The following is a 21378-nucleotide window of genomic DNA, read 5'->3' as shown; positions in this document are numbered from 1 at the left end:
TTGGCAAGGAGCATCCTGATACACTAAAAAGCATGAACAGCCTTGGAGTCGTCCTACAAGAACAGGGCAAGTACGATGAGGCTGAGTTGATGTACCGACAATCAGCTCAGCTTGCAGAGAAGGTCCTTGGCAGGGAGCACGAGCATACAATAATGTATACAAAGAACCTTGCAGATCTACTAGAATTCCGGGAACGCAGCGAGCAACAAAACATAGTTCCAACATAATCTTGTCAACTGTGGTATGATTTCGAATTCGGGTCTGAGAAAATAAAGGTGCAAGGGGCACTGGTTCTACGATATGGTTTCGTATGGCATTCTGTCGTCGAAAGAGCATGAAATCGCAAATAGGACACTACGAGGAAACTTTGGGACGGAGTTGCAGACGAAAAAACGAAATAGTGCAGCGTTACGACAGCTCTCAACGAAAACCCAACAGAGCCTATATGGACAGCATGGAGTCTGCGTATTGCTACGCTATGGATGGAATTTAATGGTATATTACACCCCTACACACGAAGCCCCTTTCTCAACAAGCCATTAATTAACCCTCCTACCAGATATCACACCCATCCACTCTGTATTCAGCACTCTCACCACCTCACTCCTATTTCCCGTCACTCGCCATCTCACAACACAAACGCAACAACAACACCCAACACCACGGCCCCCCCCGCACTCCCCATCACCCTCCCCCCAACATTAGGGCTCGGCGTCGGCTGCGCACCCCCAGTCCCGGTCGCATTCGCTCCTCCTCCCGTACCTCCACCACTCCCGCCCGCTCCCCCAGTCGAAGAATCAGACACAGCAGTCAGCACAGCCGCCGAGCAGGGCGTCACTGGGGCATCAGTGCGCGTCACGATGTCTGGGGCTGCGGGGGTGGATGATGGGCAGGTGGAGCATGTTATTGTTGAGTCGGCGAGGGCGGTGAGTTGGAGGGCTGTTGGGGTGGGTTAGCGGGTTTATGTTATGTTTGGAGAGGGGGTTATGAGGATTGGGTTTTGGGAGGGGAAATACCGGAGAGAAGGGCGGCGAGGATGACGAGTTTCATGGCTGCGGTTTGTTGATTTGGCTGGTTGGTTGCTTGGTGTTTAGGGGTTTGATGATGCAGTGGGATTGAAGACGCGTGAGGAATATGTTGCGTGTGGTTTATGATTTATGCGGGAGACGGGAGGGCTCGTGCCTTATACTGTACTACGTCTTTGGATCTGCTTGCCCATCAGTTGGCGCTATTAATCAAATTTCCCGTCTTGGTTCTATCACAAGTTCTGCCTTGGTTCCTGGATACCTCGTACCTTGCAGATGGGCGTCTCGGAAATAATAGTACCCGTGCACTGCCTTCCTCGTCGTCACATTCGGCATATAGTAAAAGTGAGAGCTTACCAATTTAATTTGTGATACAAACATTCAATATACTGACGAAAGTTGTTTCGGCGATTGAAACATCCGGATGGAGATCTTGCCTCCATTATGATATACAAACGTCTCTAATTTGACCAGCGACCTCTGCAAACATTCCTTCCCAATTCATCCAATACCCCCATCCCCAAACCCCCGGTTCGGAGTTAAAGGTAAGGCAAGCGTCGATATGACAGTTTACTAAGACCATTTTCGTACCTAGCGCGGTTACTCCCGCATTTAGTGTTGTTTAAGCCGGGCCAAGCAAGATCCGAGAGGGCGATCTTATCACTTTGGGACGGAGCTAACGTATTCGGAAGTCCAAGATGCCAGTATACTTCGTCTAATAGGGAAATCCGTTTCTTGAAACAGATAAGCTTGTTATGGAAGTGGCGAATTGGAGGTCGGTGCCTTGTTTTGGTGCTACTGAGATGGGATGGTTTGTTCCCGGGGAAATAGACATGGGTAGGTAGATGATCGTCAATTGAAACCAGCTGTCATCCCATCGGATGGGGATTGGGCCGCGAGTGATGTGAGTGTTGTTATGAGAGATTGGCACGGAAGAGATGTTTGCCATAGTAGAATAGGATATCATAGGAGTACAGTATGGGCATTAATCAGCTCGTCATTCTCACTCACTGGTTATAAACCGTACCTGGCGCCACATTCTCTATTCTATCAATCCCATACCGCAATAACAACTACTACATACACATTGCTGTATTCTCCTACCTCATCATGAAGTTCTCCCAATCCATCATCGCCCTCGCGGCTGCAGGCATCGTTTCCTCATCCCCTCTCGCGAAGAGAGCCGGCCCAACAGATGGTAAGCTGAACACCTACTCAACCCATAGCAATTGGCAACAACTCCTAACTCCTTACCAGCCGACATCCTCCAGTACGCCCTCACTCTCGAGCACCTCGAGGATAACTTTTACCGCCAAGGTCTCGCAAAATTCACCGAAGCCCAGTTTGCCGCCGCCGGGTTCGATGCGACCTTCTACGCCAACATCCAGAAAGTATCAAGTGACGAGACAGAACATGTCAAGTTCCTTACCTCAGGGTTGACCGGTTAGTTTCCCATTCTTACTCTCCCTTCCAACCCCCCCTATTCCGTCCATATTTCTCCAGAAGCTTCGCATACTAACCATCCCAGCCGCCGGAGCCAAGCCCGTCGACGCATGCACCTACAACTTCCCCCTCACCGACGTAAAGACCTTCATCGCCACCGCCTCAGTCCTTGAAGGCGTCGGAGTTTCCGCCTACCTCGGCGCCGCAGCCGACATCATGAGCAAGGCCTACCTCACGGCCGCTGGTTCGATCCTCACCGTCGAAGCGAGGCACTCCTCCTACATCCGTGCTGGGCTCAAGCAGACCCCCTTCGCAGCACCCTTCGATACGCCCCTCACCCTTGATGAGGTGTACACCCTGGCCGCAGGCTTCATCACCAGCTGCCCCACGACGAACGCCAAGTTGCCCGTCAAAGCCTTCCCAGCTCTCCAGCTTGATCCCGCTGCCGGTACTGTGAAGGCAGGCAGCAAAGTCAAGCTGCTGACGCCGGGCTACACCCTCAAGGCTGCCCAGGGCGTTGCGACCGTGTATGCGGCGTTCATCTCGGTCACAGGCCCAACATTTGTCGAAGCGACCCCGGTCGCAGGTGGTTTCGAGGTCACGATTCCGATGGGATTTAGTGGACAGTCTTACGCGGTGTTGACCAGTTGCAAGGACACCGTTTCGGATGATACGACGGCTGCGGGGCCGGCGATTATTGAGGTATGTTTGATCTGAAGTGTGGTGATTGAGTCTGGAGCTAATTAGTGCCACAGATCAGTAACTGATTCTCTTCCTTTTGGTGCGATGCTCTGTTGATCGGTTCTACCGTGTGACAGGAGTGTAATTTGGTGGCTGGAGTAGAGGGTTGAGTTTCTAGCTGCTCTGTCTTCACAATTTAATGGCTGTATACCTAGCGATGCTATAGCTGCTTATAATAAACAGTTAAATTTGTGATCACTCTCAAGTTTCCTGCACTCGTGACTAATGGCTGATGTAATTGAAAGGCCGATGTAGTTGGAAATATGCTCTAAATGCGCAGCTACGAGCAGCTCCGAATGCGACAGTCAAGATAACTCCGATTTTCCGCGCCTAGTAAGTATAGTAATCACAAATTACAGGCAGGAACCATCGGAACGGCTAAATTGAGCAGCTTCCGCGGGAGCCGCTCCTTCCTTGCGAATACAAGGGTAGACCCTAGCTTTTTGGGAAGTTTCTGCCCACAGGAAAAGGGCCTTGCCCATTTAGGAGGACTCTTCGCAAACTAGCTTCCTCCGCGGATATGCACAAAACACATGAATAGATCCTTCCAATTATTTGGGAAACTTTTGCGCAAGATTCCCTGTCAACAGCCTCACATACAGCCCCCACAATGTGCGATCATACACCATATGTGACGCACAGCTGCAGCCCAATGCCAACGCGCCGAGCAAATCACGATCACAGACCAGATCCCAGTGCCTAGCTAGCGCGAGAGAAGGATCGAGCTGTGACACAGCAAAGACAACCTGCCGAGCCTTGCGTTAGTGTGACCATGTGAGGGGTTCATTGTGCGCCCCGGCAACAAGGGGGAAGACAAGATCCGTGTCTGCACGACGCTCTGTGGGAGGGGAAGATAAGCTTGGCATGGGAGCTGAAGTGACCAGGACTGGGGGGTAGGTGGAGGACTGAAGGAAGAACGAGTAATGCAACGAAGGCGGCTCTATTTGAACGCGACTGTATCGCAATCACGATTTCGCGTTCGTGCGCGATTTGGCGCAAGAGCTGGCCAATTTCAGCCTCCATCAGGGTGTCATCGAGCGGATATATCGGCGCAGGCCTGGCCAGCCACGCGAATCCCACCATCTCGAATCCCTAAATTCTGACAATATTGTTTAGAGTTGATAGGTGTGGTCCTGAAGGCGTGGCCCGGCCAAGAAATGATAGATTGTTAGTGGACAGTTCCCCAGCCGCACTGCATCCTAAAAATCCTTCGGGAGCCAGTATAGGGCTAGCGCTGACAGCTGAGACGGCTAATTTTGGCATACGGGCAGTGCCGCCTAGCGTTGAAGCTACAACCCCCTCTCGACCCTCATTACAGAAGTATGTAAATAGAAGCATGCATCCAGTCCTTATCGACCGGTGTGCATGGATCGCTGAGGACGACCTTGGCTGTTTTGTTGGTGAATATATCTAGAGATTGGTTGGGGTATGATTAAGCTTATAAGCATCTATCTCCTGTGAGCTTTATGGGCTCGTTTGCTCGCACTCCTCGTGGCCGCAACAATGACTACCCCTATGAACGAAACGTTCTTGTACCGGATTGGATGGCGAACTGGGCCACTCCATCCTCAGCTTAACGGAAACTTTACCCCTTACCCCGGGAACGATGACGACCAAGGCGTCAGCCTAAGACTCTACGATGACGACTATGTTGGTCTCATATTTCAGGTCTCCTCCCTCCGCATCTTGAACAGTGCCTTTGCGATTACGGAATCTATATTCGACTCAAGTCGCATTCAGATGAATATCGATTGCGTGTACCCAATCAGTGGGCAATACAATACGCTCTCGCGCGCCCTCTTCTACGTCCTAATTGTCTTCTCGCTCGTCTTCCGCCGACATGTTTGGATCTCCGTCGCCGCACTCGGCACAGCCATGACTTATGCGGCCGTGTCGGCAGTACACCTCTTCACCCTCGTTGGATTATTTCGCTTCAGAGATCCAGGGGGCTGGGACCCCGAGTCCACGAAGGAATACATGGACCTGGACCTTTTTGGAATTTTCCCCATCCTTACTGCGTCGGGTATCATGCTCACGCCCATTCTAATGTGGTCGAACACGGTGCGCAAGCACCATGCTCAAGCAGTTATTGTCTGCTGGGGGGCCCTGATATTTGTTGCGTTAGCGACGTGCCTAGGCGTCATGATGCGGGGGTTCGGTCTCACCAGCGGGGGAAGAATGGTGGTGAACACCCTGCCATCATTTGCCCTGTGCGAGGGAACTCCGGACTGCATCGTACCCCAAACCGACAATTTTCTAGCGCTTGAATACTACAACAGATGTAACTGCATCGACTTTTGCGGCACACTGAGCCCCATCGCTCCCATGCGTCGGGGCGAAAACATGGTACCATACTTTATAACAAAAGCTGATAAAGCCGCCTCAACCAAAGCCTTTAACAATCTCTTCTACACTATTTTGTTTGCGCTTGCATTCATAACTATTAATGGGGCTATCGGCGTTCTGGAAAGTTACTACAGCCAAAGCGAGGTCCGAAATGCGATTTTCCGCGTCTGCAATGCTGACCTCAGACTGTGGATCAAGGTCCTATTCGAGGGCAAGCGTGAGGAGGAACTGCTTAAACAATATGGCAGAGAGGATAAAAACACGGAAGAAACCACGCGGAAGAAAATACGCTACCACATCGCCAAAGCTATAGCAGCGATGTTCTACGTTTCGGCTATATTCCTCAGTGTCATATGCCCCATCGTTTTTATAGCTAGCGTCATAGCAAGTGAGATTTTAATACAGACAATACCACCCAGCGAACACAGCGATGCTATAGGGGCATGGGGAGCCTGGGTTGGCGCCATACTCGTCATCTTCGCCGCCGTGATCGACCGGTACAATGGGGCCTGGCTGGAGGCCCTAGTTGTCCTGTTCCGTGCAGGCTGGCGGGTCGTCAAATATGCCAAATCTGAACGCCAATCCATCGTCGAAACGGACAAAGACCTGAGCGTCCGTAAAAAGATCAAGGATTTCTTTGGAGAACTCGGCAGCCCATTCGTCCACGGCTGGAACAGCACCAAGTGCGCGATCTGGACGGGCGGGACGAACATGCGACTCTTTTCTGCGTGGTGGAAGGACACAGTGTACCAATCTCAGATGCGTGGAGCCGATCTCCAGCTCGTATGGGATGCGGAGGTGACGAAGAACCCGGGCGGGAAGCCTATATGTCCGTGCCGCATGTGCCACAATGACCGTCGGGATAAGAAAAACAAGGGTGAGAATGAGACGCATCGACATGTTGCTCTGGACAGAGTACGGACGAAAGCGCTGAGAAAGAGGGATGAGTACGAGAACGTGCAAAAAATGAGGGGAGCATACGAAAGCGTGAATAATGCGCCCGATACGCCCGCGTTGGGAACGGAGATGTCGAAATTACAGAGGTTGCATCAAGACAGAACGTCCGGTTTGACACTGACTGGTGGGATGGAGGCGTCTGAGGAGGATCTCTATGATGGGCCCGCCACAACATCGCGAATGTCAGGCTCTCGGATGTCGGTGGCATATGACCCAACTTCCCCGCCTGCCATACCGCAGAGTGCAATGCAGCGGCCTGGGTTCCAACGGGGGGAATCTGGTCCGTCTTCACCGTCTCCGCTGATTTCACCGCATCAGGTTCCGCTACCCGAGGCTGCTCTAGAGAGGCGTTCAGGGTATGCGCGGAGAGACACGGACCAAAGCTTTGGGTACTTTGATACGAGAAGGGAATCGGATCAAAGTATGCAGACCCTTGTCAGGAGAGACACGGATCAGAGCATGGGGCCATTGACACGTAGAGACACGGACCAGAGCATGGGGCCATTGACGCGCAGAGACACGGATATGAGCACTGCGTCGAGACCAAGGCGGAAACCCGTCCCATCGTACATAGCCCCCGAAGACGAAGAAGCGGCGCCATGGCCACGGACAATGTCGCCTGATCAGGCGTCTCCACGGAGAGATTGGCCGGACTCGGGGAGTTGAGTGGAGTCGTGGTTGATATAAAGCGATATTGCATAGGAGGATATTAATAAAGCATAAATAATTATATAATAACCTTTTTCGGGATCAGAAGTTGGGGAGAGGCCCTGTCGATCATGCATGTATGGGAATGCGAGGATTCTCGGGGGAGCACAATAAGTGCATCTCATGTGAAGCACTCTGGAATGTGACAACACTGGCCTTCAGAAACAACCTGCATCGCGACAAATTAAGTGAACTTCGTCCTTCATTTATATGCACATGCATATATCTAAGTGGTACAACATTCGTCACTGTGACACTACAGGCCGTACTCGCATTCAACGGCAGCCCTTGGTATAATCTATGATGGGCTCTGAATCTCCATCCACATAATTGCCGCATAGTATAGCCAAATATGAATATTGCCTGTTGTCCCACTGTCATGGACGCAAATGGATACGGAATGTCGTGATCAATTCCAACCACGGGTGCAACCATATATTGTCCGACTACCCCGCGTGAGATGGTAGCTGAAAATTTGCGTGCAATGGAAGTGCTACCTCCTTAAATCTGTTCTAGACCCGTCCAATTTGTACAATGCTCAAGTAGACCGCCCAACGTCTTCGAGCACGTGAATTCCCCCTCATCCCCCTTTTCTCCGAGTCATACAAATAAGAGGGGGCTAGAACTTCGCCATCAGCTTGTAGCCTGTCGCATAAAGCTTAGCTCCGAGCACAAAAGTGGCACCTGCCAGACAAAGAAAGCCAGCCATAATCTTCATCTCAAGATACGAGCCGCCTGACGTTTCGAGAGTGTGTCCGGCAATCGGGCCACTCACTAGTTGTGAGAAGGCCGAGAGAGAAAAATATAGCCCGGTGCAAATGCCTATGTCTGCGATGGGGGTTATCTGTGCTACTAGCGCAGGTTGGATGGCTACGTATGCTCCAAAGCAGATTCCGAAGAGGGAGGCAAAGGCAATGATGGATGCGTCATTCGTTGTGGGTATCCAAAGTGAGAGAATCAAGATACCGGCAGCGTACGTGACGGCAATCCATGCATTAAATGGTCCGTATACGTCAGCGAGAACTCCGGCTCCGAGGCGGCCAGCCGTACTGCAGTCGTAAGTTAAAACGTAGGTTCTTGCTCAGTGATAAGTAACTTACCTAGACCCATTGATAATTGCAACTAAGTACTGTGCAAGACGTCTATCCATCCCCATAGAAACTGCCTGAACAACCAAGTATGTCATGGGAACAAACGATCCGAACGCAAATAAAATATTACCGAAAGACGTGAGCAAGAAGGCGGTTCTTTTGAAGGGGAGAATGTACTCCTTGACCGAAAATGGACTCGGGTTTAGAGGGATCCTTGATTTTACCGTCAAGTTGGTCATCGTGAGCACCACCAGGAGAAGTAGTGCCGTTGCTCGCATCGCCCATGGAAAGCCTATGTTATCAATCAACCGACTTACCATGATCGGTAAAACCACCCCGCCTGTACTTGATCCGGTGGCCACGATTCCGAAGGCAGTAGAGCGGCGCGTGTCAAAGTAGCCTACGACGCAGTTGAGCGCTGAACTATATGTCAGTAAAATTTGATAGCTTGGGACGGAAGCGGAATCTAACACGGTAGTAAAACGAGGCTTGCCCCAATTGCACTGCATACTCCTTGGGACAACAATAGTTGGTAGTATTTTGTTGATATGGATGCCATAAGCAACCCAAATACATGTAGAAAAGTACCAACTAGCAACAACCAACGAGGCCCATATCTGTCAAACAGCTTCCCAATAACTGGTGCCTACATGATAGTTGATGATTAACTCCTATTTTATCAATGAAGGCAATTCGATCACTCACTAGGGCCAATAGGAAGAAGGCTTCCAAACATAAAATCCAGGATACTGTGCCAGGTGTGTACTCCTTGAGGATATTTTTTCCGTAGTACTCTTGGAAGACCCCCACGCCTTTTTCATGATTAGTCTCGGATTTTGGCCTGGAATAGAAAAACCAACTATTAATCCACCCCCAACTGCAGAAGCATGCGCCCCATGCACCAGCTACAACCATCCAAGCTTCGAGACCACCATCGGGCCGTATATCTATGGGGCTCGGAGGCGTGTCTATATCTGCCGAGGACTGTGCGCTCTCGGTCTCCTTTTCAGAATTCATCATGAGGCAAAATATGACCCCAATTTTTTATTACTAGATCCCAGAGACAATGAAAAATGGCGGCCATCTTTTATACCCCTTGCGGGGGTAAGCCCAGAGCATATTTTCATCGTGCAGGTAAGTCAACCCAGACCCACCAAATGCAAGGAGTAACCGCTAATATACATCAGTGGTGCTGCTACTGCGACATTCGGGTCAAAAAGCGAAGAGAAGTCGTTATTGACCAATGGCTCTGGGAAGTTGCACAGTGTTGTCTCACGCATCAACTGCCTCTGGACTGCACAGCTTTGTCTCACACATCAGCCGCTCTGGATTGCACAGCATTGTCTCGTCTCTGGACCGCCTCTGGACCAAAATCAACATTTTAATCCGAGGCGTGACACGAATACTCATCACCCTTGCAAAAATGGAGATTCTGGCCACCCCATATCAGACCCGTAGCAATCTTCTGTACATGTGGCGTTGCACACAATCGCTCCACCGGAGTTCAGAGACGTAGCTTGCTCCAGGGACGATGGTGGGCAGTTTAGATTGCCGCGATTGTCGGGATACTGTTCAAGGCGCTATCTAAAGGAGCGGTTAACATTATGTGGCGTATATTTGTTGGTATTTTACAGCATGGAAGTTAAATCCTACTCAACGGTGATAATTCACCGTCTCAAACGTGCTCCGCACAATGTTAATACAAGCTCAAGTCCCAATGCTGTATGTATTGTATAACTGTACTGCACATTTTTATTAGTAATCAGGGACTATTGTAGGTAGCTGCGGGGTAAATGCGCTCCATAGAGTACTTAATATGCTGCCCGCCATCCCTCCTTCCCCGCTTTATCCCCTTGACCGTGTTCTAAACACTCACTTTATCCAGAAGCCGACGAAACATCGAAACCCCTCCAAAACAACTCCGTGTAGATCGATCATTTCGTCACATGATAGAGTTATTCGGTGATCTGTACTTTAACCGTTATATATTTTTAATTTCCAACACCCGAAAGAGATAAATTCCCATTTCCATCATCATGTTAATACCATCCTGCTGTAGCCCCATCTCTAATATCAGTGCTGTCTTCAATAATCAACCCATCCTTACAAATGCCCATCGCTATATTACATTACTTACAGAATGACAAACGACCCTTTTCGGTTATCGGCTAGGAACAGCGCGCCTATAGTTGCAAAGGCGTGCTTTTCTGGAGTTGGCATGACAAGTAAGAGTGAGTTCTACACGCGAGCAAATATGAACATGAGCTTGTCGGCTGCTGACCTTCCAACAGCTGTGACATCGCCAATGCGACAAGAATTGCAGACACAGTTGCAGTTTGTCAACAGCGCAGGCCCGGAATCACTCAGGAAACCTGATACCAAGAGGCTTATCCGTGCACATGCGGCTCGAGCAGCCCACTCAAAGATCAGACGGGCACGTATTGTAGAGTATCAGAAGTCAAAAACCTCACAGGAAGAGGTTGATGAAGTGTCAACCCCGGGACCGGTTACTTTGCTGGGCAGCGGACGCATTGACCCGTTTAGGACTTATGCCGTTCATTGCACGGCATTTGAGCATGCCTTAATCGACCACTGTAAGGGTTTATTTCATATCTATTGTCCCCACAAACTGGCACATTTTTTTTTATTGATCTCCTATTTCTGTCAAATCAATGAGGCGACCGCCGTCTTAGTATTTTTGGTCTGCAGTGCACGAGCTGAAATGTCACTCAGATGTCCAGTTCCTTATTCCTAATCCCTCATCCCACTTTTCGCCACTGGGGAGCAACACACACACTGGACGTATGTACTCCCATTGGGTCTCATATACCATCACCGACCCAGGTATGATGAACGGGCTCTTCCTCGCCGCATGTCGCAGTCTCGCAAACCAGACCCACGAGGGCGTCTACGCGTCCCAGGCGCTGAGATATAAGGGCGCCTGCATTCGATCAGTTGCGAAGGCAATTGAAGACGAAGGCGATAGTGTTACCGATGCAACGGTTGCGAAAGTGCTGTTTTTAGCATCCGATGAGGTAAGTTATGGGTGTCAATATTTGGATAGGTTTCCTGACCATATGTGAATATAGTTCCACACTGGTAATTTAAATGGAGCGAAGAGCCACACGAAAGCAATCGGGGACATGGTGAAGATGAGAGGTGGGGTGGAAACGCTTGGACTGGAAGGCCTTCTCCAGCAACTTGTATTATGGTTCGTTGCATACTTCTAACAACTTGTAAGGCGAGTCTAAGCCATCAGATAGGAATGACCGAACCTCAACTTTTTACAGTGGCACAATGCCAAACTTTATGCACACAGGCAGCTGCCAAAGACTGACCGCCGTTGACCATCTTACTCCAGGCTTCTTATCATATTTCGAAATGTCCGTGCTCAGCTTCTACGTAGGCGCCATCCTCAACGACATGTGCTACTTCACCAAAACCATCAATCACTTCCCAAAGGGAGCAGGTATCCCCACCGAATTAATAAAACGGATCAACGACAAAGAACTGGATGTCCGCTTACTCATCTTGAGCTCAGACCATAGATGCCCTTCGGCGCGCCGGAGCTACACACAGATCGAGGAATGCCTGGCTCTAGCGCTCATGGTTTATCTGACCAAAGTGCTACATCCGTCGGGAAGTGACATACTTGGAAGCAAGTATCTGCTGGAGCGTTTGAGGGATTCGCTGTCGGTAGCACGGTCTAATCCTATGTGGCGGCGGGGCGCCGATTTCATGCTCTGGATGACATTCATGATGTCGTATGTGGTGTACGAAATACCGAAAGCACTCAGCCAGCTATCCGCCATCGATAACTCGGGCGTGAGTGACCCGGCGTTTGCGGAGGTGGAATCATGGCTTCTGGGGCTGCTGTGTGACTTGTTTGAGGCGTTGGATATCCGCTCGTTTCTCGAAATGGAGAAGCAGCTTCGAAATTTTATGTGGATTGAGAAGCCCTGTTTGGATTTGGCGATGGAATTGTACACGAAGGTTGGCTTTCGATATCACATCTTGCAATAGTAATCTTATTCATGTTTTATCTTCGGTTGGCGAATAGCTGTTACCAGAACAATGGCCTGTGGGAAAGATAGGCGTGTTATCACAAGCTTTCCATGCGGTTGGGAAAGCTCCCCCAAGTGGAAGACTCGTGAGCCACGCTTAGAAGCTACTTAGACTCGATCTAGGCTATAGCCTTCTTGTCAGACGGCAAGCAGATCGTCTCAGGGTCTAGGGATGAGACCATTAAGCTGTGGGACATTGCCGAATCCTTTAAAGCCTCAAGATTGCCGGGCAACACTTTCAGTAGTCATCTTAAGTTCCGAACATGGCAGGAAATCAAGACCTCCAAGCTTGCCTCCCCTCTAAAATTCTCTACAGACTGCCGATACCTCGTAACAAATCTCGGTCAGATCAAGAATAAACGCGTCTTTGCAAATACTCTAAGCTTTGAATTCGAGTCGTTAGAAAATCTCTAGGTAGGTAATCTGTGGATTTACTATGGAGCAATGCCTGTGTTTTATTTACCGTTAGACTTTGAGCCACAATGTAATGATGCAATAGGCGATCAATTAAACTATTGAGTTTCGTAACAGCTGAGTTTTAAGCTTCGATATTAACTGTACAAGCTTGAAGTTAATATAAGATTGAGAGCGATCTCATTGGTCTAGTATACTCCGTTGGAATTACCCCGCGAAACCGAAAATGGGGCGTCGACTGCATGTCCCTCAATCCATAAATTGTCTAGCTTCCAGGTCGCCCTGTCTTTTGTCTATATTTAGGTCTTATCTAATCCTCTGGCGTTTTGGTTGAGTGCCCCACTGTCAGCCAGCCTCAGAAACAGATACTCTAAGCTCCGAAGAACTGACACCCAGCATTTTATCATGTGGTATGGTTGGACACTTATACGTGTTCGCTACATCTCAGTCCGCACTTCTTTATCCTGCTTATCAATAGTGGGTGATGGGACAGCTGGCATCGTTCTTTCATGATTTGGCAAGTCCGCCAGATGAGGGATTGAAGCAAAGACAAAACAACAGGGAGAACAGGAGTTTTCTCATAATCATCCTCTAAAACTATCAACTCAATGTCAAATATTTACTGTATCTTCTCATATAAATTGCATCTCAGACACCATCATTTCTTCCTAATAATCCGAGACTCCAAGTTGAGAATGGCAGACGAGAAAGACATCAATTAGGGCGACATCAAGTTCAATGGAGTCACCCCTCATTTTGCGACAGTATGGTTGTAACAACTCTGCCACCCCCTCCTCTCCCCCCATTAACCTCTTCTTGAACCCCCCCAACCCCTGTCTCCATCACGCAGGTGTTGTGTCGGAACAGTTATGGGGAGACTAGGATGGATATGGAGCGGGGTAGGCACCAGAAGATGTGGCTTACTGGGGTTGCATAACCTCCGGTGGGTTACTGAGAAGGAGGCAAATGGGCGTCTTTGTATGTTGTTAGAATCTGGAGTACCATAGATATGTTCATGGATTACGCCTACACCAAGGTGCTGTACCTCATCCCAAAACGTAAAAAGATAGGAGCTACAGCTACATAGGAGGAGCCACAGAGAGAAGAGGGCTTATCGTAGGAACTGCCAATACGTATAGTAACACCGGTTATCAAAGTTCGGACTATTGTACGACGAAGGTTGTAAGTTTAGTATTTATAGTGCAGCAACAGCATGGTTGTCTTTTACATTATAGGTTAGCGAGTGAGAGAAGGATCCGGTTAAAAGGTAACCCCGCATTCCTTTGCAAGGAAACTCGAAGGATTTAATCAGGATCCAATTATTATTTGTGGTAAATTCAAGTCGAGTGTAATATTCTGGAGAAGTATTGGTCGAGAAGGACGGATCATCTGGCTACGAATAACGTCCCTTTCCATTTCCCCGCGACAACAAGTAAAGCTTACTTTCTCTACTTAACTCCGGAGGAGTACGAGCGAATCGAGGTATAAAAGGCCATCGATTTTTCTAACTTTTCAATATCTCAATTGATCAACACCTCGAACAAAAAACACAAAGATTCCTTACACACCATATTAACTACCACCTTACCTAACACCGTAAGTTGTAAACTTACACGCATCTCTACTTAATACTTATCAAAGTTTAGAAAGAGTCGCTTCTCCATCACAAATATGCAGTTTACAACATTTGTCCTCGCAGCCCTAGTTGCCGTTGCATTCGCCGCACCAACTCCAGGCCCAGCTACCGACGCAGCCCCTGCAGGTCTCGATGCGCGTCAGACTTGGTGCACCGCTTGCAGCGACGGAGGCAAAGTCTGTTGCAGTGCAACTCAGTGCAGCGTATACAGTTGCTAAGAAATGATGGATAAGCTCTGCGTAACGGGCTAAGAATATCGCTCACTCATGGGCATGATTTATGATAGGGTGGTTATCATGTATCGTTACATTATGAGCTGTTGTATTTGCTAGCTAGATTTTCTACAGATACTAGTCTGGTATTGACAAGTCATAATGCAATGATACAGTCATACTACAATGAGAGCAAGTTATAGCATTTTTATTTTCGCAATAACAAGTGCGGGTCTGGAAAGCGCTCAACAAGACATACTTAGTACCAGCTGAAGGTGTTAAAGTTAAGTTTAATTTTAAGCTTCCCGCTATATGTGTTCCCGCTCAGCCACCAACCTGGCCCGTAAGCCACCAACCCTTTTTAGTGTAGTTTCCGTGTAAAGTTACTTATTTCCAGGGTACTTAATATCCACGCTCAATCGTGTAAATTAACAGGTAAAAAGCAACTTTTAGAAGTACTATCTAGCACACAATGAAACATAGTTATTATTACTACAACTTATTTACTTCTATGCTACTCAAAAGTAATTATAATCATCGTATATAAGTTGGTGTGACAGAAGCGGTTTCTGGACAGATCTCAAAATTATCAGTTGAAGGGTAAGTTTTCATCGTCGATTTATCCCTGAGCAGAAAAGCAGTTCAGATAACTTGGCAATATGGTCTTCATATGTATTATATAGTTATCTGTACTAAGTAGCATCGTTAATGGAATAATCACTCGTCCTCCAACTGTCGGCCCCTTAAGAACTACTAAAATTAGGTACCAACTGTCTCGCCCATACCACGTCCTTGCCTTTTCTCATTTATAGGCAGCTGACCCTCAGTTCCCCTCTTCTTTCCATTAAAATTCCCCTCGATATCCTCAAGGTTCCTACCCCTTGTCTCTGGCATCCACAACATGCAAACCACGACCGCAATGACGCTACTGAACCCAAACATAAAATATACGCCACCAGCACTCCGAGCTAGGAATAAAGGGGTGGTAAGAGCAACGATAAAATTTACAAACCAATTTGTTGCCTGAGCCAAGCTAGTTGCAGCTGCTCTCGTAGCTGCTGGTTGAACCTCCGAGGTAACGACGCGAATGACGACTGCCCAGGTCCCGGAGAAACCGATGGTGAAGACGTAGATAAGCACGATCACGGTCCAAGCACCGGCGCTGCCGGGTGAGACTTGACCAGACGCATAGAGCGCACCGATGATAATCATACACATAGCTTGAATGCTACCTCCAGTTAAGATATTTGTCCTGCGATTCCAGTGATCTGCGAGCAGGAAAGCGGGAATGGTGGTAACGAAAATTAGAAGTGCCGAGACACCAGAAGCTAGGAAGGAGGCGCTGGACGATGAGAGTCCTGCATTAAGAAAGAGGGTAGGCGCGTAGTAGAGCACGCCGTCGATGCCGGACAGCTGCTGGGCGGCGTTGAGGAAAATACCAAGTGTTGTGCGCCTCCAAGCCGTTGGGGAAAAAACAGCGAAGAGCGTATTGATTTTGCTCTTGACAACGACAGAGGCCGGGCGAGAGATTGTGTGATGGAGAGTCAACTCTGTGTCTTCAACGATTGCCTCGCGATCTTCAGCCAAGACCTCGAGTTTCTCCCAGTTCGCCGCTGCGTCTTGCTTGCGACCCATGGACGTGAGCCAGCGGGGAGATTCTGGAAGGCTGAATGTGATGACGAGGAAAATGAATGCGACAAGAGACTGGATGGCAAAAGGGAGGCGCCAAGAGAGGGATGAGAGGATGTTGGCGCTGCCGTAACACACGAAGTAGCCTGCGCAGAGGCCGAAGGAGATAAAAAATTGTGGAATACCGCCTATGAGGCCACGAATACGTGGAGGACTGATTTCAGTGACATAGCTGGTAACGTTAGAAAGCTGACACTGTCCTGGGAATATTAGGTAAACTTACACTGATATAGTACTCAAGAAAAACCCTTCTCCCACCCCAGCAAGGCCGCGTCCAACGACGAACATTGCAATGTGTGCAGCTCCAGCTTCAAGCGCTGCCCCGACGCCAAATATTGCAGCTCCTAGCGCAATGGCCTTCACGCGCCCCAAAGAATCAGCGAGATGACCACCAAAGAGGGCTGTAAGGGCAGCGGGAATCAGAATTGCCGAAACTATGGCACCATGCGCAGTCTCCGAGAAATCGCCAAAACTGTCTGCAAACTGAGTCATTACTGTCACTGGACCTATAATTCCAGTGTCATATCTATCTAAGATTAGCACTAGAAGCATCATGAGCTAGGAATTTAATTGTACCCAAAAACAATGGCCCCAAATGAGGCCAGGATCGAAGCGATGACATATTTCGGTGGGGTGTTGATTGCGCCGAAATTCATAGCAAATTATATGTAGACTTATGCTTCGAAGGGCAAATTATAAGTAATTCTTGAGGTAGACGTGATGGTTCTTCTTGAAAGGATTTGTTTGATTTTGAGATCGAGCCATATATAGGGAATATAGCGGGATGCTGGTGGAGCTATTTCATTAGTTGGAATTTCAACCGAAAAAACTTACTGATGCTAACAACCGGAGAACAGCACTCCGGACATGCACGTACTAAGGAATTCTATCGACTTTCACAACGTAAAATTGGTCACCATCCCAGCAGTACTTCGTCAGGTGTGGTAGATTTAAATCCTTCCTACTGGGGCCATCCGGGCGCGAGCACTCCGATACAAGCCGGAGCACAATGCAGCGTAATTCTCTGTCACGACCTACATCTTAACTATATGACATTATGGCAAACTCTATATTATGGAGTAGCAGCCCAATTCCCCGACTCATACATTCCTTGCCACAGAAATTGAGGTTCGCTACTGTCCATCGTGAATTGGGTATAAATCTGATTTAAAAGCTCGCTCTGCTGCCCATCCATAAATTCTCCTGGTGCCACAGCATCTATCGATGGCCAAAAGCGATTCACTATGTCTAGGAATTTGCGAGCAAGCTCTTGATGTGTTACCACAGAGCCAAGGAGTCGCTTTGTCGTCTCTATATCCGCTGTCCATACTACTGCATCTGGCGATTCTGGGACTGTCAACATAGCGATGATGGGAATGAGGCTGGACTGTATCAAGTAGTACCTGAGAAAGTCAGTCCAACATCTGGCTTCTAGTTCACGAATACTTACAGAGCGTACCAGTCTCCAAAAGCTCCTGATATATTAGATAGAAGATACTCATCGATCGATGCGATCGTGTCATGGGCGTAACTCAAGCACAACTGTCGGGCCGTCTCATTTATCTCGTTATCCCTCGCGTTCGGGATATTGTGAGTCTTCTCTGTGTAGTGGATAAGAATCGGCCACAGTAGTAGCATCCTGAAGTTCCGTATACGCCAGAAGAACCGGTAGCGTGAGAGCGCCAATGATTCAGTCAAGTTGGGCAGGTTGGCGTTCTCCTGGTAATAGTAAGGTAAGGTCAACATCCACGAGCTGATTCTCGAGTTCATGGTCATGACCTCGGCTACTCCCAGGTCTGGGTTTCCGATTCTTCGTGCGTAAAGTGGATTGGCCATGAGGTGGAACTTTGATTGCATGAGAAGACTTGAATACAGCGTGGGTTCATTTGCATCCTCCGGAATCTCGGTGGTAGCCGCTGTCAGACACTAGCAATCATTAGAACATGTTCAAATCGTACAGACTCGATATACTCACATCATCGTGGACATTGAGAAACAATTCAATGTCCATGCTCCCACCTGCCTCCGGGAGTAGCACTGGGCGGCCAAAAGTCATTGATGCCCCACTGTCGACGATATACAAAAACCACCAGACCCTTCTCCTGATTTCTCTGTCTAAAAGACTTATATTCCAAGCTGGAAATTCCTTGTGTAATCCCAAACTAAGTGCCATTCTAACTGCTAACCCCTGATAGTTCCAGCTTGTGTTTGGCTTATTTTGACGCTGATTATAGTTGCTCCACAGCATTAAAGCTTGCACCATAATGAGGTTCCCTGATGAGAAGCTGGCCGCAAACTTAAATCCTTGAGAACCCAGCCCGAAAAGATCTTTAATCCCTGATACATCATGTCCTAGGCACCAGGCTCCTATGCAGAGAATGGTGTTGTGTAGTAATTCCCAACTACTACAGCTGGGTTTTGGCAGTATTTCGTTGTACTGAGCGCGAAACGTCGCTTCGTGGACAATAGGATACGCAGGGTGATAATGGTAGAAGTATGCGTCAATGAGCGTTGCCCTTAATTGGCGATGGTTCGATGGCTGTAGTAGAATGCTCCATGTATTCAAGAGGGAACTTGGATTCCCAGAGAGCTCACTTAAGCTTGCCCGTGAAGACACTACGCACCAGCCACTTCTTTGCAAAGAGCGAAGTAACGATACGTTAGCCGCGGAACCTATTAAATATCAGTTAACCAAACCCTTAAAGAGTTGAGAGAACCAACCTAGATATCCAGCGCCCTGTGGATCCACAGATAGGGCTGCCATACCATCTGCAATGTAGTTAGTAGGATCGTCATCTTGCTCGGACCATTCGAAACCATTAGATAAAATAGGAAGATCATCTGGAGGTCCTTCGGAAGGTATCTCTTTCTCATCTGGTAGCGAATCTGTGGTTTCCACTTTAGGCCGCCGGGGTTCAACTGTGACCCACGTGTTGAAGTCTGGAGAGGATGGGGATGGGACTTGGGAAAGGGCGGATTCCACATCGCCATCGGGAAGGAGCCTTGCGAGCAGGGCTTCAAGTTGTTGCACTCGATTCTCCAGCGATGTCACGTATCTGTTGGAGTTAATCACCATGTCACGATGGACGAGAACTGACATGAAGACCACCTACTCGCGTGTTAAGGGGCTTCTAATCACCTTGCTCGAATAGACACATAACTTATTATGTCTCGCACAGTAAGAGCAAGAAGGTCTATTTTTGGAGCATCGATATTTTTTGCTCCGACACTCTTCGCACTATGAAAACACTTAGCGATTTCCATCTAACGTACTGGAGAAGCTTTTGGGTACAGCATATTGATTCATGGTGGCAACGTTGGCCTGCTCAACTCGATTAAGCGCGTTTCAACCGCGTTCAATCTTCTGCCTTAGACAAGCAGTACATTTGACTTGGAAGCGATAGAGTCGTGAGGATATCGACGACTCACCGCAACTATCTGACGTTGGAGGCGGGAACACGGAGGGGTTGTGGAGGTGAACACTACAAACTAGGCGCACTCTTGATCGACTGGTCTAGGCCTTCATAAACTAACCCAATGGGGTGATGTTGCCCGACAAACTTCCAAGACGAAATTTATCGACAATCACGATACCTTTTTCGATTGTAGCTTACTTACGACGAGCAAGATTATTGAATTAAATGGGCAACCGTCGGGAATAATACAATTAGGTTAACGACGTTAATGATAGAAATAGGCAATTGTTAATTAGGTTCCGTTATAATGAGGATAAGCGGGGCTAGCGTTTTTATATGAATTGTAATTTTTATATTCCCCAGCATAGAAATTAATTATAAGCTTGGATAATATAGTCTGATTGAATTAAACTTTCCTAAAGATGTCATCCGGTACACAAATATGAGCGGCTTCAGCCAGGCAGGCAGGTGCTTGTCAAAACCAGTAGAGACGGACCCAGGGCAAGGATTGTTGATAATGACCTCGGAAGATGAGACATGGCTAGACAAGGTACGGACGAAGGTATCGACGACTAATTTACTATCACAATAGCGCGTGAGGCCGCTGTAGGTCATCTGATTATCAAAGTGGTCAAACACCGTCTCCGAGTCGATAACGGCGTTCTTCGTCAATGTGTGCATGGTCTGGCTGATAGAACCGACGATCGTGAGGCGCGATGGAGCACCTCGAATAGCGGCAGTAGCTTGAAGAAGTGGCAGGAGCTCAAGGACTATGAGGAAGTGAGTGTAGCAATTTACTGCCGATGGATATTAGCAACGTCCCATTGCACAGGAGGACGTCCAGCTCCTTGACCTCGGCCTTTACTTTTCGGGCAAACGCCAATCCTGACTCATAGTCGTCGAGATCAAGCTCAAAGGCTCGGATCGTGGCATCGGGGTTGTCTTCCTTGACCTCGGGGTTGGCCCTGAGAGCGGCTATAGCCTCTTGGCCCTTAGTCTAGGAGCGAACGGCGATGATGGTGGTGGAGGCTTTCAATGTAGGAGGGATCTGAGGTTGACCCATCTTTGAATATGATGGCTTTTGATTAACAAGCGGAAATATATACACTGGGAGAGAGAACTGGGTGAAGATATAGGGCGCAGAGGGGGGTTGATCTACTAAGTTGGTCATAATGGAGCGGCGGAAGTAAGTAAATGGGGTATATGGGATTTGTATCCCTGCTGATGGATTTGATAGCTGGAGCATGACTGGACAATGAGATATGTAACCCCATTGGAAGACTCGACGGCTGGGGAATAGGTGACATGAATCCGTGAGCCCACCCGTTAACAAGCAAGCCAGTCGGAAAATAAGGGAAAGAAGTGGGTAGTTATTATGGAATTATCATATATGCTTGAACTAGAGATCGCGGGTCGTCGCATATGCACAGTTATTGCAATCAAGTCGTATGTATCGTGTCCCAGGGCAAGCTAAAGCGCGATCAAAGTGGGGTGATTCTACCCCCGGGGCGAGAAAAAAGGCGCTAAATTTAGCGTCCGTGTGTCTCGGCCGGGTGCTGATCAATCTGGGGAACGACCCACAGCTTCGACTCAAATAGGATGGGTTCTCTGATCCCCTGTCCTGCTACTCTAGTTT

At 48.5% G+C, this 21378-nt stretch overlaps 8 protein-coding genes across 8 annotated transcripts in view; 4 read left to right on the top strand and 4 right to left on the bottom strand.

Annotated features, from left to right (window-relative positions):
• The window catches only part of VE01_07215 (uncharacterized protein), a gene marked incomplete at its 5' end in the record, with an annotated part of 4323 nt that extends 3076 nt beyond the window's left edge, over positions 1–1247 (top strand). The window contains 2 exons of the mRNA XM_018276650.2: positions 9–495; positions 560–1247. Coding sequence (XP_018128156.1) covers positions 9–227 — 219 coding nt within the window. The 3' untranslated portion in view covers positions 228–495; positions 560–1247. The remainder of the gene's footprint in view (positions 1–8; positions 496–559) is intronic.
• VE01_07214 (uncharacterized protein) lies at positions 452–1194 on the bottom strand. Its single transcript, XM_018276649.2, has 2 exons — positions 1017–1194; positions 452–939 (listed from the first exon to the last, which is right to left on the bottom strand). The coding sequence occupies exons 1-2, from the start codon at positions 1048–1050 to the stop codon at positions 629–631; spliced, it is 345 nt and encodes a 114-aa protein (XP_018128157.1). The 5' UTR covers positions 1051–1194; the 3' UTR covers positions 452–628.
• A 742-nt stretch (positions 1248–1989) lies between the features above and the next one.
• On the top strand, positions 1990–3368 carry VE01_07213 (uncharacterized protein). The gene is made up of 4 exons (XM_059463864.1): positions 1990–2223; positions 2283–2468; positions 2554–3170; positions 3224–3368. Exons 1-4 carry the CDS (start codon positions 2136–2138, stop codon positions 3233–3235), a joined length of 903 nt encoding a protein of 300 aa, XP_059319498.1. The 5' UTR covers positions 1990–2135; the 3' UTR covers positions 3236–3368.
• A 1177-nt stretch (positions 3369–4545) lies between these two features.
• VE01_07212 (uncharacterized protein) lies at positions 4546–7627 on the top strand. The gene has a single exon (XM_018276647.2). The coding sequence runs from the start codon at positions 4713–4715 to the stop codon at positions 7176–7178; it is 2466 nt and encodes an 821-aa protein (XP_018128163.1). The 5' UTR covers positions 4546–4712; the 3' UTR covers positions 7179–7627.
• A 212-nt stretch (positions 7628–7839) lies between these two features.
• VE01_07211 (uncharacterized protein) lies at positions 7840–9328 on the bottom strand (the record flags this gene model as incomplete). Its single annotated transcript, XM_018276646.1, has 6 exons — positions 7840–8269; positions 8321–8603; positions 8658–8729; positions 8918–8957; positions 9017–9123; positions 9172–9328. 6 exons carry the CDS (start codon positions 9326–9328, stop codon positions 7840–7842), a joined length of 1089 nt encoding a protein of 362 aa, XP_018128160.1.
• A 1237-nt stretch (positions 9329–10565) lies between these two features.
• Positions 10566–12789, top strand: VE01_07210 (uncharacterized protein; the record flags this gene model as incomplete). Its single annotated transcript, XM_018276645.1, has 5 exons — positions 10566–10905; positions 11045–11346; positions 11401–11522; positions 11575–12304; positions 12499–12789. 5 exons carry the CDS (start codon positions 10566–10568, stop codon positions 12787–12789), a joined length of 1785 nt encoding a protein of 594 aa, XP_018128161.1.
• A 2509-nt stretch (positions 12790–15298) lies between these two features.
• Positions 15299–17126, bottom strand: VE01_07209 (uncharacterized protein). The gene is made up of 3 exons (XM_018276644.2): positions 16903–17126; positions 16550–16852; positions 15299–16498 (listed from the first exon to the last, which is right to left on the bottom strand). Exons 1-3 carry the CDS (start codon positions 16980–16982, stop codon positions 15397–15399), a joined length of 1485 nt encoding a protein of 494 aa, XP_018128222.1. The 5' UTR covers positions 16983–17126; the 3' UTR covers positions 15299–15396.
• A 6-nt stretch (positions 17127–17132) lies between these two features.
• Positions 17133–19793, bottom strand: LAC9_2 (lactose regulatory protein lac9 and GAL4-like protein). The gene is made up of 6 exons (XM_059463863.1): positions 19619–19793; positions 19440–19564; positions 19048–19382; positions 18302–18999; positions 17777–18252; positions 17133–17729 (listed from the first exon to the last, which is right to left on the bottom strand). Exons 1-6 carry the CDS (start codon positions 19631–19633, stop codon positions 17399–17401), a joined length of 1980 nt encoding a protein of 659 aa, XP_059319502.1. The 5' UTR covers positions 19634–19793; the 3' UTR covers positions 17133–17398.
• Positions 19794–21378: the final 1585 nt, after the last annotated feature.

Source organism: Pseudogymnoascus verrucosus (genome assembly GCF_001662655.1).
Source record: "Pseudogymnoascus verrucosus strain UAMH 10579 unplaced genomic scaffold scaffold_38, whole genome shotgun sequence".
Lineage (NCBI taxonomy): Eukaryota > Fungi > Ascomycota > Leotiomycetes > Thelebolales > Thelebolaceae > Pseudogymnoascus > Pseudogymnoascus verrucosus.
This window is presented reverse-complemented; position numbering and strand designations above follow the sequence as displayed.